Here is a 17,609-nt window from a genome sequence, read left to right as displayed (position 1 = left end):
GCCAAAACCGGAGATGAAGCCGAGGCAGTAGTAGGAGAAGCTGTGGAGGCTACAACGGCAGAAGTTGATGCAGCAGAAGAGGCCATGGATGAACAACAACAAAGAACGTTTGAATGAATAAGAGATCACCGGAGAAGAAGATCAAGAAGCGGAGCAAAAGAAAGCAAGAAACTTGTGTGCAAAGGAAGTGAAGTGGTAAAGATGGCTTTACTCTATGGTAAAAAAAGAGTCTTAAACGAGGTAAATGGGCCTTAGGTCAAAACGAGTCCATGTCAATTCAAATCAAGCCGCCAAAACCGTTTCTTCAAAGACAAATTTATGGGGAAGAATGAGCACGCGCCGTCAGGGCAATCAATGTCCCATCAAACAGTCATTTGAATTAAATGCGGAATCAGGGTAGGTTTTCATCGAAGAAACAAAAATTCAAAAGTTACGACAAGCACTTAAACCATCTCGATGAAGAATCGAAGAATGATTCTTGATAGGAATTCAAGTCTCTCATCGCAGTAAGAGTATGCTCACCACGACTGAATTCCTAGGGGGGCATTTGTTAGGCCTACTCGAAGACTACATGGGTCGAAATAGTACATGAGATTCCTCGAAAGACGTTACAAAGTCGACACCTACTAACAACAAAGGTTCGAAATCGAAAAGAATTATTTCGAGTGGCACAACGGTATGCTCGAAGGGAAAATAGACGTTGTTAGAAGTTTCTTGTACGATTACACCAAGGCGGTTATTAAAAAGTAGATCGAGGAAGTAAAAACATGTGGGAGGACAGTTATGGGAAGTTATATTAAGCCCACGTAAGCAATGTAGTGGATAGCAGTTATCCATGCCCACAATACATTCTCACGAAATTAACTGCTATCGATTAAACTCTATAAATATGAGGAACATATACCATCACGGGGGTCGGAAAAACTCATACTTGAATAGAGCTTTCAAGCACTCTCTGCCTGCGCATATGGCATCGTGCAAGGAATCATTTTTGGGTATGGTTGCTTCTTGACCACCTTTCTTTTCTCTTTTTAGATTAGGATTAGTTTAGTCTTCTTTCTTTTTCTAGTCACGTAGTTTTAAATACTAAAACGTAGTTTTAAAATTACGTAAATTATGATGATATTGTAATGCTGGAACATTATGAACCATGATCTGTATTGGGAATATATCTATTGTTCATTCTGTTTATTTAAGTGTTTACGTACATGAACATTATTTCTTGGTAATCATTGACGAATATTTGGAAACTAGTAGCTACTAAATCTTCCCACTCTGCTTTCTGCCCTTAAATTAAATACCTAAATTGAAACTGTTTTTCATGCTAGTTCGAGTATAAAGAGTCCACAAACGAATTTCACCGTAAACAATCCTAAAATTATATTGTCCAATGCAGATTAATCAACAATCTATCCAATCATTGTTCTAGGTTCCCTCTCTTCCAAGTGAAAGGATATCCTTGGAACCCAACATCTACAAGCTCATAATCATTAATCATGCTCTAAAATCCAACAATCCCCCTAAACAAATTAAGGATTAGCAAAACCACCAGTTCTTTTCATGCTGATGAAGAATAGAATTAAAGTCTTTGACTACTACCCAAGCCCCTGAAATGCCACCAACTATTATTATCATTAGAGTTATTATTGTAACATTCCTATGATGTTTTTCCATTAGCATATTAAGCTCGTTTATCACATTTTGTTATGGAGAACATGATGGGGAAAAGTCCAACACAATAACAATAACTCAATAAAAGAGTAATAATACAATGAAAATTAAATCTCTTACGTGCAAGAATCAACAAGAAACACCAATAAAATAAAGTAAAAATAGATAACTCTAATGTATAAGAGACACAAATATTTTTAACATGAAAAATCTCTCAATGTAGGATAAAAATTACGAGTTGTTTAAATAAAAAAAATTTTCATTATGATCAACAAAAGTTATAAGAATGTTTCCAAAAGAACAAATCAAACAATGTTTACAATCAAACAAAGCAAACCAAACATAATCTCTTACAAACGAGAAATAAGATGAAAAGCACAAAAAATAAATTTCTTGCGAGACTCTTTTCTCTCATTCCAAATCATCATTTGACAATCCAACCATTAAAAACAAAGAACCTTGTCTTACGAACATGTTGTCCAAAAATCAACATGATCCAACAACAATAAATCTTTGGTTATAAATTGAAAACGATTACCTAGTGGATATGCGAACATAGCAACATGATTTTCTCTCTTCTCTTCTCTCTATATTTTTTTGTTGTTTTCTCTAAAAAATGAGTCACTCTTTCCACCTTAATATGACCCCTCTCCACTTGGTTAAATGAAACATATAGGCTTACACAATTTAAACCTATTCTCCACATAGAAAAAAAGCTCAAAGCCTAACAAAAACAATACTACAACATTCCTTTGATATATTATCTAATATTAGCATATTAAGCTCGTTTATTGCATTTTGTTATGTAAAACATGCATCACCAAAACTCTCTCAATTCCCCTTTTTTTAAGAGCTTTAACTTCTCCTTAAAGTCATATACCCTCCACCAAAAAAAAGCTCCTTGGGGCATTTACTCATAAAAAATATTATACTAATAATAAAAAAAAATATGCTCTCCATTCTCTCACACAAAGGGCGTTCCAAGTACTAGAGACAACGGAAAAGAATTCCCTATGTTTTAACCACCAATAGTTAAATCAAAATGGCCTTTGTCCCTAGTTTTGTAAACCACAATGCAATATTAAAGACAATGATGATAAGATATATCGATCCCTAGCATTGCTCTTAGCGTAAACGGATAAACCTTCCACAAAGCTATCAACTCTTTGATAATAAGAATCTATAAATAACTCATTGTTGAGTCGTGAGGCTTGATCCAAGTAAATTATTTCCTATAGAACAGAGACGTTAATTAATATTCAAATCCATACCATCAATGAATTTCTCAAGTTTCTCAACCTCGTGATAGTCAGCCTACAACTTCGATTAATTAGATGTGTTTTGCAATAACTTAGTTAATTATGAGAAATATATAATTACTTTTTTTAAAGCTGTGTATTAAGAACTTAGGGTTCTTTTTTTGCAATAAACTATTTTTTTTAAGTCTGCAATAAATTAATTCTAAAATTCATCATTATTTTGATTTAGCTAAATATATACGTCGGTATGTTAAAAGACCTAGAATGTTGATGAGTATATTGTGAAAAATCCAAGTCCCACATCGACTAGAGATTAGGCAATTAAATAGTATATAAGTGGAAAACAACCCTCACCTTACAAGCCAGTTTTGTAGAGTTGAGTTAAACTTAAATTCACTATTCTAAGATGGTATCAGAGCCATTTAGATCCACTTTAAATGGACCACCCATCATTGATGCATGCCCAATAGGCATGAGGGAGTGTATTGGGAAAAACCCAAGTCCCGCCAATCCTAGATCATTAAAAAGGATCACCTACCATTTATCCACGTACCAAGCCCAATAGTACTGGACGTGAGGGGGTGTATTGTGAAAAACTCAAGTCCCTAATCGACTAGAGATTAGGCAATTAAATAGTATATAAGTGGAAAACAACCCTCACCTTACAAGCCGGTTTTGTAGGGTTGAGTTAGACTTAAATTCACTATTCTAAGTGAGAGTACTTTCTTTTTTTACATAGAATGTTAAGGAGTACTTTAGAAGATGTGTTTGAAGAATTAAAAGTGACAAATATTATACAACCCATCCAGTGATTTTTAATAAATTTTTTAATTGATATCTTTAAAAGAGTTGTTTGCAAGAATTCAAATAACTTGTCTACACATCATTGTGCCCTAATTGGTATTTCTCTAATAAAAAATTTTAACGTCATTTAAAATATTTACTTATAATTTTATCCTTTTTATATTACTATCCTTATTTTTACCCACAGATTAGGGAAAAAAGAAAATATTAACAATTACATATAAAATAATTGCATTACTCTAGTTCAGAATCTCTCAAGAAAAAATGTTTTCTCTTTCTACACACAACTCTCTGTTAACATGTTTTCTAGCAAGATTTCAAACTTCAATTTATCTATTTTTTGTTCTCCCAAATTAGGTTGTGCGTCCTACTTATTTCTTATCTTTTCATGCTAATTAAAAATATGCCAGTCACTTACGCCACATGATAGATAGTATATATGTGTTTATGAACAAATAAGTGGCAACATAAATAAATAGAGTGGATAGCTAAAATTTCATTAAGATTGGCAAAAAATGAAATAGTACATTTTATATAAACAATTGACAAGAATATTTTTTTTTCTTGTTAATTAATTTAATCTACTTAAATTATTCTTGACAATTTTACCGGATAGATCAACAACGGCTTGACATCAAGTTGAATAAGGTTTTTATGAAATTGATATATTTTAGACAAAAACAATTCCTAATCTGAAGTAAAAATAAGGAAAAATAAAATAATATAAAAAGAAATAAAAATATAGATTACATATTTTAAATGACGTATTAATTTTGTTTATTAATGAGACATCAATTAAGACGCAACAAACAGGTAAATAATTTGAATCCGGATTGTACGTAGAATCCATGTTAAATTAAAGATGTTGAATTTATTACCTTAGTTATATAAAAAATAAATTAGTCCGTTTCACGCTGGACCATAAAAGTAATGTCCAAAGTTGTTAAGTATATAATGTATGAACATTGAATCCTTTGTTTTTCTTCATTTAATTAGAACTTCGAATATGGTGGCCATAAATATCTATATACGTGGATCACACCGTAGCAAAGATGGAAAATCCTAACGTAAACATCTAACAATAAGTGAGAACCTTTTTATTAATAGGTTTGAATATAGTATTAGAATATGAAGGTTTAACCTTACGTGACGTCGATTTGGTTTTTGGCAAGTCTAACACAAGAGTGTACCACAGTACCAACTTGAGAGAGAGAGAGAAAAAACAAATCAAAATGTTCAAAGCCGGCATGACTGACCATTCAACACCGACTCCTCCACACCTTTCACAAACAAACAACCCTAGGACTTTATCAAAGTCAATTTAATTCAAAGTCATCATATATTTCCTTTTACCACATTTATATATATATATATATATATATATATATATATATATATAATCATACCTTTATATAATATCCATCGTTCTTATACAATCTCTACCCATTAACACAACACACAACAACCATTCTCTAAGGATTATTCCTCTTATAATGGGAAATGCAGTAGTGACATCATGTTTTCAACCAAAAAATTCATCGTTATCATCATCATTATCATCGAAACTTATATTTTGGGATGGCACCATGAGATCTCTAACGGGTAAGAACATTGCTGGTGAGATCATGTTTGAATTTCCAGACAAAGTAGTTTGCCATGCAGATTCCTTCTTCATTGGACACCCAATTCCTGCTTTAGCCTTAGATGATGAACTCATGCCAGGTGAAGACTATTTTGTTCTTCCCATTGATAGCTTCACATGCAAAACCCTTTCCGTGTCTTCACTCTTGTCCTTGGGATCACACCCCAACAAGGCTACTATCAAAGTTGGGGAGTGCCCTTTTGAGTATTTGAAAGGTTCCAATGGAAGGGTGTTGATTAAGGTCATGCCCGAGTTCATCACAAGGCTCATCACTAGAGGTAAAGGACCATGTTGCCCCGACAGCAATAACAACTTCCTTTGCAGCACTCCCGAGTTGAAAAAACATTATCAAATGCTTGTGAAGTCTAAGGACCAGGTTTGGTCACCTAAGCTTGAAACAATTTCGGAACACAAGGTTAGGTTTTCACCGTGTAGATTCATAGGTTTAGAGTGGAAAGAAAAAGAGAAGGCAGAAGTTGAGTCTGCTAGATAGTAGTTTTCATGGATTAATGTAGAATTGTAGATTATACACTTCAAATTTGTATACTGATATTGAACATACATATATATTATTGCCTCAGTATTAATAGTGACGTTAATTTCTTCTGCTCATAATTTTGTGGATTGTATCAATATGATGACATTTGTTTTGGAAAGTAGTGAAAGTTATAAAAAGCTGGAAAGACTAATTCATTAGTCCCCCGTCCCTATTAGAATCAGAATTCAGAACACTGGTTAGTTTATTGATCCCGTACATGCACTAAATTATATGTTGTCTTTGGCAAATCAGTACCAAGTGAATCTAGACGAATTTTTTGATTATTGGCGAAAATATATATAGGAGAAGGTTGATTATTATATACACATTTAAATGATTACAGATAGCTGAAAAATTATCCATAAAAAACATTGTAGCCATAAGAAAAGGTTAATTTAATTTTACAATTAATTTCCTATTCTTTCCGCTTATATGTATATAGAGAGAGAAAGAGTGAGAGAGTGAGGATGAGAATGAAATTGTTTTACATGCGTTGTTAGCTCTTAGTGGAATTGTAAAATGTGTAGCAAACAAGTTATTGACAATAATAGCTCAAACTGAATTGTTTTGGGCACAATTTAGTTCATAAATGTGAGAGTATAAGTTAATTTGAAATTGAAAAGACATTTATAAGTATTTGTTCAATTTAGTTCAATTCATATTCAAATTATAGTGTAGTTCAAACTTTTGCAACAATAGTTTATGGAAATAGAAAATGGTTCAATTGATTGAAATTTCTCAAACTGTTTTCTAATTCAATTTAATTTAGATGAAACATATTTAAGTTCAAATCAAACATAATAATTTAATTAATTCAACTTTTTTGAACATCGCTGATTGCGACTACTTAAAACAATCTCCAATTTCTCAAAAGTCATATTGAATTGTTAGCACCACCACGAGTTCCCCAAAGCCATTGCAAAAAAAAAGAATTTTTTCTTATTTAGAAAGAACTCAATAAGTTTCACATTAATTAGAGATAAATTTAAATTAAATAAAGTATATAAGTTCGGGACAACCTTTATTTTATAAGTTGATTTATTAAAGTTAAGTTGAACTAAAACTCATATTATCATGTTATATCTTTAATTCATTAAACAACATCATTCACCATTTATCTACAACCAACCCAATAATAATAGGCATGAAAGTGTTGATTTAATTTGTAAAGTTAAGTAGTTAGACCAAAAATTGCATTTTAAGATAATATAAGAGTTTATCCTAAATTCATTAAAAAATGAGCCATATATCATTTATCTGCATGTCAAGGTGTGTGGTGTTGTATAGTTAAGTTAAATAAAAACTCACATTTTAAGATAGTATCATAATATATCATAAATTCATAAAAATGATCACGCAACATTTATCTACACATCAAGTTCAATAGTTCTAAATAAGTATAGAAGTGTATCCCCTTGATTTTATAGAATTAAGTTAGACCAAACTCACAGTTTTAAGATAATCACTAATGTGTGTGACACTTTTAATGATGGGTAAAAAAACTTTTTATGTTAGTTCTAGACCCATCATAAATCCTAACGATATAAAAAATAATAATTTTTTTTATAAATTATAAAAATAGTTGACATACAAAGTCTTATTTTTATGTGAACAATTGTTTTTCTATTGTGCTCTTTCTCTCTCGTTACATCTTTGCATTTCGTTGCCACCACTTTCCTTATATCATTCTCACATCTCTTCATTTCTACAACATCATCTTCACACTGTCTTCCACTACCATGTTTGACACTACTATGTTTGCTACTTCCACTACCATGTTTGTCACTTTCACCACCATATTTGTTTCAAAATCACCACACACAATCAACATTCAGTCAATAATAACAAAAAACACAAAAAAAAATGAAAGCAAAAGAAGAAATTAAGTTACCTAGATGTGCAGGGAAGAAGAGGAGCACGAAGAAAAGGGAACAAATAAAAAATCAGAAACAACACAAAGATAAACTATAATTATTTGTTGCTTGCAAATATTTTTTTAACAAATTTTTTTTTTGCTACTAATATAATTTATTTAAATACATATATTTTTACATACATTACTTGTAATTTAATTCATATGTTGCTAGTAGAAAAAAAACATTGTTTTCTTCTATAATGGTGTGTAGTAGTTAAATTTTGGTTAAAAACTTAATTTGGTCCCTTATAATATTTTTTTGTTTCAATTTAGTCCCACTTTAATTTTTTGTTTCAATTTAGTCCCTAATAATTTAAATTACTGCAATGTCAGACTTCCGTCCAAATTATTTAAATCGAGTTAACTGTTGGCCACGTGGATGCCATGTAGATGCATATGTGGATGCCAAATTTTTTTAAGGGAACTGTTATGGTACCCATGATAATTGAAAGGTTTTGGTACCTTAAATTATGTGAATAAATAAATTTAAAAGAAATAAATTAAAAATAACATAAATTTTAGATTAAAAATTTGTAGAAGATGAATCAATCAAAAAGACTAATTCAAAAAAAAATAATCAAAAGGTCAATTTTTATAACAAATTTTATTTATATGTGATACAATTAAAAAATTAAAAACAAAAAGTATAATAACATTATAAAAATATTAAAATAAGAAAGAAAAATAATAAATAATACAACTGAAAAACTAATTTATACTATAAATTCAAAAAATTAACACAAAAAAAAAACTAAAACGTTTTAACAAAATATTAATATTAAACTATTTAGTTATAATAGATGCTATTTTAAGATAAAATTTAAAAAATAAAAATAATATAAAGATATAAAAAAATTTATAAAGATAAATTATTAAAAAAAAAATTAAACGGTTGTACCGGTACCCCACAATTATAGCGGCTACCGTAAAATTTTCATTTTTTTAATGCATCTGAAACTAGAACGGCCCGTTCTGAAACCAGAACGGCCCGTTCGGCTTGCACTGGTGGTGTGTAAATTTTGCATCTGGAACGGGCCGTTCTAGATGCAAAATTTACACACCAAGAGTGCAAGTAGAATGGGCCGTTTTGGTTTCAGAACGGACCGTTCTGGTTCCAGAATGCCAAACACAAACGATCAATGATTATAGTCAGTGACGAATTAACACACCAAGAGTGCAAGCAGAATGAGCTGTTTTGATTTCAGAACGGGTCGTTCTGGTTCCAAAATGCCAAACACAAACATTAAAAATTTTACATATAATTTTTAAAAGTATAAATATATATTATAGTTATTTTTTACAAGTTTTTATATCTACAATTACGATTAAGGATGAAAATAAATTAAGTCAGATTATGTTATATTATAATTTAACAGATTTAAACCTAATTTTCATTGAAAATACATGTTATAATTATGATATATTTATCTGTCATAGACATTTTTTTAAAATGTTTGATTAGAACTACAATCTTAAAAACCTACTTAATAATAATTTAACACTAATAAAAACATAAAAATAAATATGTTAAATTTTATAAAAATCAAGTTTAATTTATTTATGATATAAACATTTTTTTAATATGTGATATAATTTTTAGATGATAATTTATTTTAAAACAAATTTTATAATAAATATTATAAATAAAACATAAATCTTCCAATCTTTCCTATTTTAATTTTTTTAAATCAATGTATACAATCTTACAATTTTTACAATTTTGATTTTTTTTATCAACATATACAATAAATAGAAAACACAAAAGATAAATATGCATGCTGTAAATTTTATTTTATCAAAAATTAATATATTACATTATTAATAACACACACACACACATCATTATTAAAGAGTATTTTTTTTATTTCATATGAGAATTAATCTCATTCAAAAGTTTGACAAATATCAGATAAATGAATAACTCCTCGAAATTTATATTTTATAGATACGATAATTTAAAATATATATATATATATATATATATATTTATTAGAATATAATTTTTATTTTTTAAAATATATTATTTTTTAGATAAAAAAATTTGTGTATGTGTAAATGATTTATTTTCAACCTTTGAACTGCATTGTTGCATTGTGTTGAACATACGTATGTGATTGGCGTTCTGAAACGGCTCGTTTTGATTCTAGAATGGCTCGTTCTGATTCCAGAATGGCCCATTCTGAATCCAGAACAGGCCATTCTGGTTTTAGAACGACCCGTTCTGCTTGCACTAGTTATGTGTTGAATAATGCATCTGGAACGGGCCGTTCCAAATGTAAAATTTACACACCATGAGTGTAAGTAAAACGGGTCATTCTGGTTCCAAATGCATTAAAGCAATTTGGCATCCACCTTTGCATCCACGTGATCAACAGTTAACTTCATTTAAATAATTTGGACGGAATTCTAACATTGAAGTAATTTAAATTATTAAGGACCAAATTAAAACAAAAAATTAAAGTAGGACTAAATTGAAACAAAAAAATATTATAAGGGACTAAATTAAGTTTTTAACCTTAAATTTTTATAATGATCTACTATTTTTATGTACTTATATATAGATAGAGAGAGACCTTTGAATGGCGAACTTTTTAAACTTATATAATATGATTATATGATATAGATAAATTTAACACCTCAATTTTTATTTTATTCATGTTTTGATTATTAAATATTTTATTTTTTAAAATTATTGATAGGTGTATATATGCTGAATTATTTTGTTGAACGTTTATATAATGATTGTATGATATAGATAAATTTAACACCTTAATTTTTATTTTATTCATGTTTTAATGATTAAATATTTTATTTTATTTTATTTAAAATTATTGATACGTGTATGGTGATTTTTTTTGTATGTATGAGTGTCACATACTATTTTTAAATTTACAATACTTATTTTTTAAGAAATCTAGAATAAGTAAAATGATGGATTGTAACGACCCGGCTGGTCACCACACACAGCACAGCACACTAGAAACACTGCACAGAAAAGAACAAATGTATACATATAGAGTCTAGAATATATATATATACATGATTCAATCTGAACAGAGTTAAAGTGTACAAAAATTATAATCAAATGCTACTACCCCAAGTAGCTCAACAACAAAACAGTCACAAAAGAAATCAGCTCCGCCGGTCCGCTGAAGACTCACCACTAGTCACCCACCTATCCCTGCTCTGCTTCCTTACATAGTATGATCATTGCAGTCCAAACATCATGGAAACAACAAAGGGTAAGCTAGTGTAAATAAAACCAACATACATATATACATAGTATTAAGATAGAAAATGGCTATGGCTATCAGCACACCAGTACTGCTCATATCAGCACCGCAATGCGGTAATATCAGTACTGCTTAGCAGCAATAACAGCACCACTCAAGTGGCTATAACGGCACCGCAGAGCGGCGATGACAGCACCGACTTAGCGGCTATAACAGCATCACGTGTGTGGCTAATAACAGCACCGACTTAGCGGCTATAATATCGTACAGCTCAGCACAGCACAGCACAACAATTCAACACACAGCACAGCCAAGCACTATTCAACATAATATTATAAATTCAACATTTTAAATTCATCGATCACAGCCCAGCTCAGCACAACAATATACCTCTAATACAGTTATACATTATTTTCTTAGCATTATCACCTAGTCAGCACAACATATTCATCAAGTACAACTTAGTTCAACATATAACAACATTGATTATCAACCTCAGCAAAAATTCAACAGCTAACAGCACCTATATCAATATCTCCTTGCGCGCCAGGCGCACTCGAGGTCCTGCCCAGCACGGCTCAACCCGAGAGCACCAGGGGCCAGCGCGCCCAGTGCAAAAGTACTCACGCCCGGCGAGACTCAACCCGAGAGTCCAAGGCTCTCATGTGCCTGGCGCAATTTCAATTGCGCCCAGCACCTGCCAGGCAGAGACTCTAAGGAGTTTCGTGCGCTCAGCGTGGCCTAACCCGCGCCCAGCGTGGGGAAGGCAGAGACCTACCAAGGTCTCGCGCCCGGCTCAATTCGCATTGCACCTAGCGCTCTCTTGGCAGAGACTCCTAAGGAGTCTCCACGCCCAGCGAGTCCAAATGTGCGCCTAGCGCGACACCAGCACACACCAACGTTGTCACCATTGATATCGCGCCCAATGCAGCTCAAGTCACGCCCGGCGTGGGCCAACTAGAGACTCCCATTTGCAAGCTCGCCCGGCGCACACAGCTTTGTGCCTAGCGGGCTTGCCTAAATGGGGTCTCCTGGTGGTCACGCGCCCGGCGCGAAGAATAGCGCCCAGCGCGAACTCAGCAGCAACTCTCCCCAAGTTCGAAAATTGTCTAAATCCTGCAAAACTTAACAGCAAATCCACATGCAATCCAGCCAAAAGTTCCCATTCTCATCAAATATCAATAAAAATGCCTCATTTTCAACATGCAAACACAAATCAAGAATTTCCCAAAAATTTCTCCAAAGACCCCGAAAACCCGAAAAAAACCCCCAAAAATTCAAATTTCATCCATCTCAGCCAGAAATCATCCATCAACAAGCAGCATATGAGTATCTGAGACTCATTCCAAGTCAAAAACAGCAAAATTACTAGCTTCCCTTACCTCGGCAGAAGATTCCGAGCTTCGGGAATAAGAAAATGAAGAAGGGGGAGCTTGATCGGAGAAGAAGAACAAGCTTGGACAACAAAGGAGGAGAAGAGCTCCACGCACTCAGCTATAAAAATCCTGAACCTATTCCGCACCACCACCTTGAGACAGCAATAATGGAAAATGAAACCCAAGGCACAAGAGTGAGAAAGGAGAAAATGAGAGTTAGAGAATAAGAGAGTTGGGAAAAAAAGGAAATCCGTACGGGGTCTCACATGGATAATGTTTTTTTTATATATATTTTTGTGATATATTTAATGTTAGTATATTAATTACTGAGGTTTTAAATTTTTGCTTATTTTTAATTGAGATTTTATTTTTTAAAAAAAATTAAAATAAGGAAATATCTTATAAATTTATATAGTGGTGCATATAAACATTTCAAAATTTTGTAATTAGTATGTATATCAAAATATAAATATATAGTTTCGTAAATTTGAAGTACTTATAATATAAACTTTTATACATTAAAATTTTATTATAAATCTTAATTAATAGAAGATTTCAAAAAGGTCTCCTAATAATAGCAAAGTGAATTGTAAATTTTCTTATCCAACCAAATCATATACATGTTACAAAATAAAGACGTAACCTTGCCTTTATACTTAATTATCGATTTCATAGAGTCATAATAATTGATTTTTAAAAAATACTATTTATTCATTTATTCAATGATCAATGAGCTCCTTTGTATAGAATTAATCCTTAAAAAAATATTTTTGAATAAAATAAGTAATTTTCTAATTTTTTAATGTGTTTTTCTAAGTTATTATTATTTTTTAAAATCAACTGTTATTTGTGTATGAAAAAATACTTTTTGAAAAAATACTTTATTAGAAATAATTTTCTAATTTTAAACAAAGTGTACATTATCTTAAGAAAATCAATAATTAAAATAAAATAGACAAATCTCCTATGATTTGTCAGGTTTTTTTTTTAGACACCGTGTTTGGCCAGCTTTTAATCCCGAGTTTTTGTTGTCCATCATCATAAAAGATCTTACGTATTAACGTGTTCATTCGTAATAGCAATTATGTTTAGGAATAACTTAATTATGGGAAGTTATTACTTGTTTTTCAAAGTAGTGTATTAATTAAGAACTTATGAAAAAATATTATTTTTGCAATAAACTAATTCTAACATTCATTAATTAGATTTCAGCTAAATATATTTTGGTACTTCGTTTTTAAAGAGCTAGAATGTTAATAGTGCTTTAAAAGCAGTGATTCAAGAATTAAAAGTGAGAAAATATTATCAAAACCTTAATAGATATAACATTATCGATTATATACTTATTAATTTTTTAACCAAAATCTTTATAAGAGTTGTTAGTAGTTGAATCCATTAAATTAAAGATGTGGAATTTATTACCTATGTCTTCTTATATAAAAATTAATTACTCCGTTTGACGCTGAACCATAAACAATATTCATAGTTGTTACTTTTACTATTACATGAATCAAGAATATGCTTTGTTTTATTCTTCAATTTTAATCAGAAGTTCAGAACCTTCGACAGTGGGCATAAATGTCTAAATACATGGATCACATTGTATGAGAAAATTCACAACCCTAACGTAAACATCGAAGAATAAATAGAGCACCTTTTAATTTAATATATTTGAATACTGTAGTGTACATTGTACAATATCAAGGTTGAACCTTCTATGACGATTTTTTATTATTATTTTTTTTTTTAAGTCTAACAAAAGAGTGTACCAACTCGTGAGAGAGAAAAAAAAAATTAAAATGTTCAAAGCCGTCATGGCTGACCAGACCACACCGACCCTCCACGCCTTTCACAAACAAACAATCTTAGACTTCATCAAAGTCAACTATTTCAATCACCATATATATATTATCCCTTTATATAATATCCACCATTCTTATAAAACCTCTACCTATTAACACAACACACAACCATTCTCTCAAGATTTTCCTCTTGCAATGGGAAATGTAGTAGTGACACCATGCTTTCAACCCAAAAATTCATCATTATCATCATCGTTGTCGTTATTGTCGTGTTCAAAACTTATATTTTGGGATGGCACCATGAGATCTCTCACGGGTAAGAACATTGCTGGTGAGATCATGTTTGAATTTCCAGACAAAGTAGTATGCCATGCAGATTCCTTCTTCATTGGACACCCAATTCCTGCTTTAGCCTTAGATGATGAACTCATGCCAGGTGAAGACTATTTTGTTCTTCCCATTGATAGCTTCACATGCAAAACCCTTTCCGTGTCTTCACTCTTGTCCTTGGGATCACACCCCAACAAGGCCACTATCAAAGTTGGGGAGTGCCCTTTTGAGTATTTGAAAGGTTCCAATGGAAGGGTGTTGATTAAGGTCATGCCCGAGTTCATCACAAGGCTCATCACTAGAGGTAAAGGACCATGTTGCCCCGACAGCAATAACAACTTCCTTTGCAGCACTCCCGAGTTGAAAAAACATTATCAAATGCTTGTGAAGTCCAAGGACCAGGTTTGGTCACCTAAGCTTGAAACAATTTCGGAATACAAGGTTAGGTTTTCACCGTGTAGATTTATAGGTTTAGAATGGAAAGAAAAAAAGAAGGCAGAGGTTGTGTCTGCTAGATAGTATGTTCAAGAACTATTGTAGACTGTAGAGGTATACAATCGAAATTTGTACACTGATAGATCAAACATATATTTTTATATAGATCAATTAATTTTTGCCTTATGGTATTAATATATAATTAGTGACATTCTTTTATTCTGTTCATAATTTTGTGGAAATGTTTTGATGAAAGTTATTGGAAAGTAGTATAATGTTTCTTAATTAATGTACTAAAATAAAGCATGAAAGTTGACTAGTCCATCCTCCCACCCACCCCCAACCCTACCACAAATTTAGAATCAGAACACTGGTTATTAGTTTACTGATCTGATACAAGCACTAAATTATTTGTAATCTTAGGCAAAATCTGTAGCAAGTTACGATAAAAATTGTTGCTTACTTGCTTATCGGTGAAAATATATACTAGCAATAAAAGATTGATTATTATATATACATAAATTGCCTGCTGAAAGCTGAAAACAAACCAAAAAAGCGTAGTCATAATAAAGGTTAATTTTTCATTTGATTCCCTACACTTTCAATTTATATCTAGGATGAGATTGTTTACATATGTATCATTAAAATGGCAGTGTAAAATGTTTGAGTAACAAGAAGTTATTTCCAATAATATATCCTCAACCTAGAATATGATAGTATAAAATAACTCCTCAAAATAAAAAAATAAAAAATAAAATAAAAAAATTCCTCAAAATCACCACCAAATCTGAAATAACTTGTTCTTTCATCTTCAAATCATAGTTGTCTAATGTTAACTCCTTGGCAATTGAACCAATTCTTACAAATAGTTTAATGCTGAGTATGAGTGTTGTTTTTCAAGAGACTTATGCAATACTTTACAGGAAATCACTAATTATACTAAATTATTTAAACTATCAAGAGTAAAATTTTTGATTGATCTTGGAAATAAAGAAAATGTTTAAACAAAGATAAATGTTAAAAGAAATATTTTTGGTATTTTTTACAAACACTTAAAATGCAAAAAACTAATTTTAGTACAATATTAAAATATGTTGGGATTTAACTTTACTAAATCACTTTAAATCCACAAAATCAAGTTAATGGAGATCAGACAATAACAAGCATGAAGCAAAGAAGAGAGTAATAATATTGAATAATAATTAGGATTAATAACTAAGAATGTGAACACATGAGAATATGTATGGTTACATCAAACTCCAACAAAGGTGAGTTTAGATACTCATAAACATGAAGTACAACAAAAATAACAAAACAATATATAAAAAAAAAAAACTTGATTTTGAAGTCTGATAGCTCTTCCAACTACTTAATACACTCCAACAAATGTTCCTATCGATGTATCTTTAAATGTTCTTGATTTTACATCATAAACTCTTTTGTCTCTTCTCATTAATGGTAGGTTAACATTCTAGCGCTAATAATAGAATTTCACATTTAGTGTAAGATTAGGGAAAAACAAAAGTAGACCTCTAAAGGTGTGGTGCTAAATGTAGAATTTAACGTGACAAAATTTATACTATAAGATTGAAGTAAATACAACACTTATCACCTAATACAAAATATTGTATTTGGATTAACTATATAAGTAAGAAGTGACTTATTCAATTAATAAATTTACTCTAATCCTGTTTGTTTTGTGAAGGAGTAGAATATGATAATTTTCTTCAAAGACTACTCAAATTTTTGTAGAACATAATTTGTAAAATGTTATTTCTAATTAAAATCTGAATATAGAGGTAAGACATAGCTTAGCTTTTTTGTAGTTTTTTTTTTTTTTTTATGTTTGTTGTAGCTTGACATACGTATCCTTAGTTTTTTTACTGTATAACCTTTGCCTCCTTTTGGATGTAATTGGGAAGACAAAACAATAAGTTATACACACAAAAGAAATAAAAGAATTTAAGTTCCGAGAACTCTTAATATATACTTTTTATGATTCGCATGTAAGTCTCATCTATGTTTAATTGGCAAGGATAGTTATCTTAAAATTCAAAGTATTTAATTTGGTGGGGGTAACAGTTTGAGGCAAATATTCCAGGCCATTAAAGAGGTTTTGGATGCTAGCTGAGCATTTGAAAACTATTTTGGATCACATAAGGACAATGCTAAAGGGTGCTTTTGTTAAGGACGAAAGTTTAGTTAAAGATGTATTGGATAATTTGTGTTTCTAAACTTTCTAAGGGATTGTCTTTTAAAGTGTTTTGGTTGCTTCTTATAGATAACATGGAAAAAATTCTAAAACTTTTGTATTAATTTTTTTTAATATCCTTTCTGCCTATGCTCACTGAATTTGGTATTCCTCTAACTGCAATCAAAAGAAACTTAAATACACCAAAATTAGTTTTTGTGGCAATTAATTTATTATTTAGCGATTATATAAATGACCATTATTTTTTTTACCAGCATTTAAATAATGGCTGGTATATCCAGTGTCGCTAATACTATTACCGGTATTTATATAAAATGTCAGTAAAGATTTACTAAATTGTCGGAAAAACTTATTTTTTTAGTGAAAATTCTAATTGTCATTTTAAAGGCTAT

The 17,609-nt window shown here is 30.9% G+C and overlaps 2 protein-coding genes across 2 annotated transcripts; both read left to right on the top strand.

Moving 5' to 3' along the window:
* Positions 1 to 5,141: 5,141 nt before the first annotated feature.
* LOC109811668 (uncharacterized) lies at positions 5,142 to 5,991 on the top strand. Its single transcript, XM_020375464.3, has one exon. It carries the CDS (start codon positions 5,228 to 5,230, stop codon positions 5,867 to 5,869), a length of 642 nt encoding a protein of 213 aa, XP_020231053.1. The 5' UTR covers positions 5,142 to 5,227; the 3' UTR covers positions 5,870 to 5,991.
* An 8,371-nt stretch (positions 5,992 to 14,362) lies between these two features.
* Positions 14,363 to 15,224, top strand: LOC109811656 (uncharacterized). The gene has a single exon (XM_020375447.3). It carries the CDS (start codon positions 14,436 to 14,438, stop codon positions 15,087 to 15,089), a length of 654 nt encoding a protein of 217 aa, XP_020231036.2. The 5' UTR covers positions 14,363 to 14,435; the 3' UTR covers positions 15,090 to 15,224.
* Positions 15,225 to 17,609: the final 2,385 nt, after the last annotated feature.

This window comes from Cajanus cajan, chromosome 2, assembly GCF_000230855.2.
Source record: "Cajanus cajan strain Asha chromosome 2, NIPB_CcT2T_4, whole genome shotgun sequence".
NCBI lineage: Eukaryota > Viridiplantae > Streptophyta > Magnoliopsida > Fabales > Fabaceae > Cajanus > Cajanus cajan.
Note: the sequence above shows the minus strand (reverse complement) of the source record. Positions and strands in the feature narration are given on the sequence as shown.

Coding starts and splice junctions, on each gene's coding strand:
- LOC109811668 (XM_020375464.3), top strand. CDS start 5,228: ATGGGAAATGCAGTAGTGACATCATGTTTTCAACCAAAAAATTCATCG.
- LOC109811656 (XM_020375447.3), top strand. CDS start 14,436: ATGGGAAATGTAGTAGTGACACCATGCTTTCAACCCAAAAATTCATCA.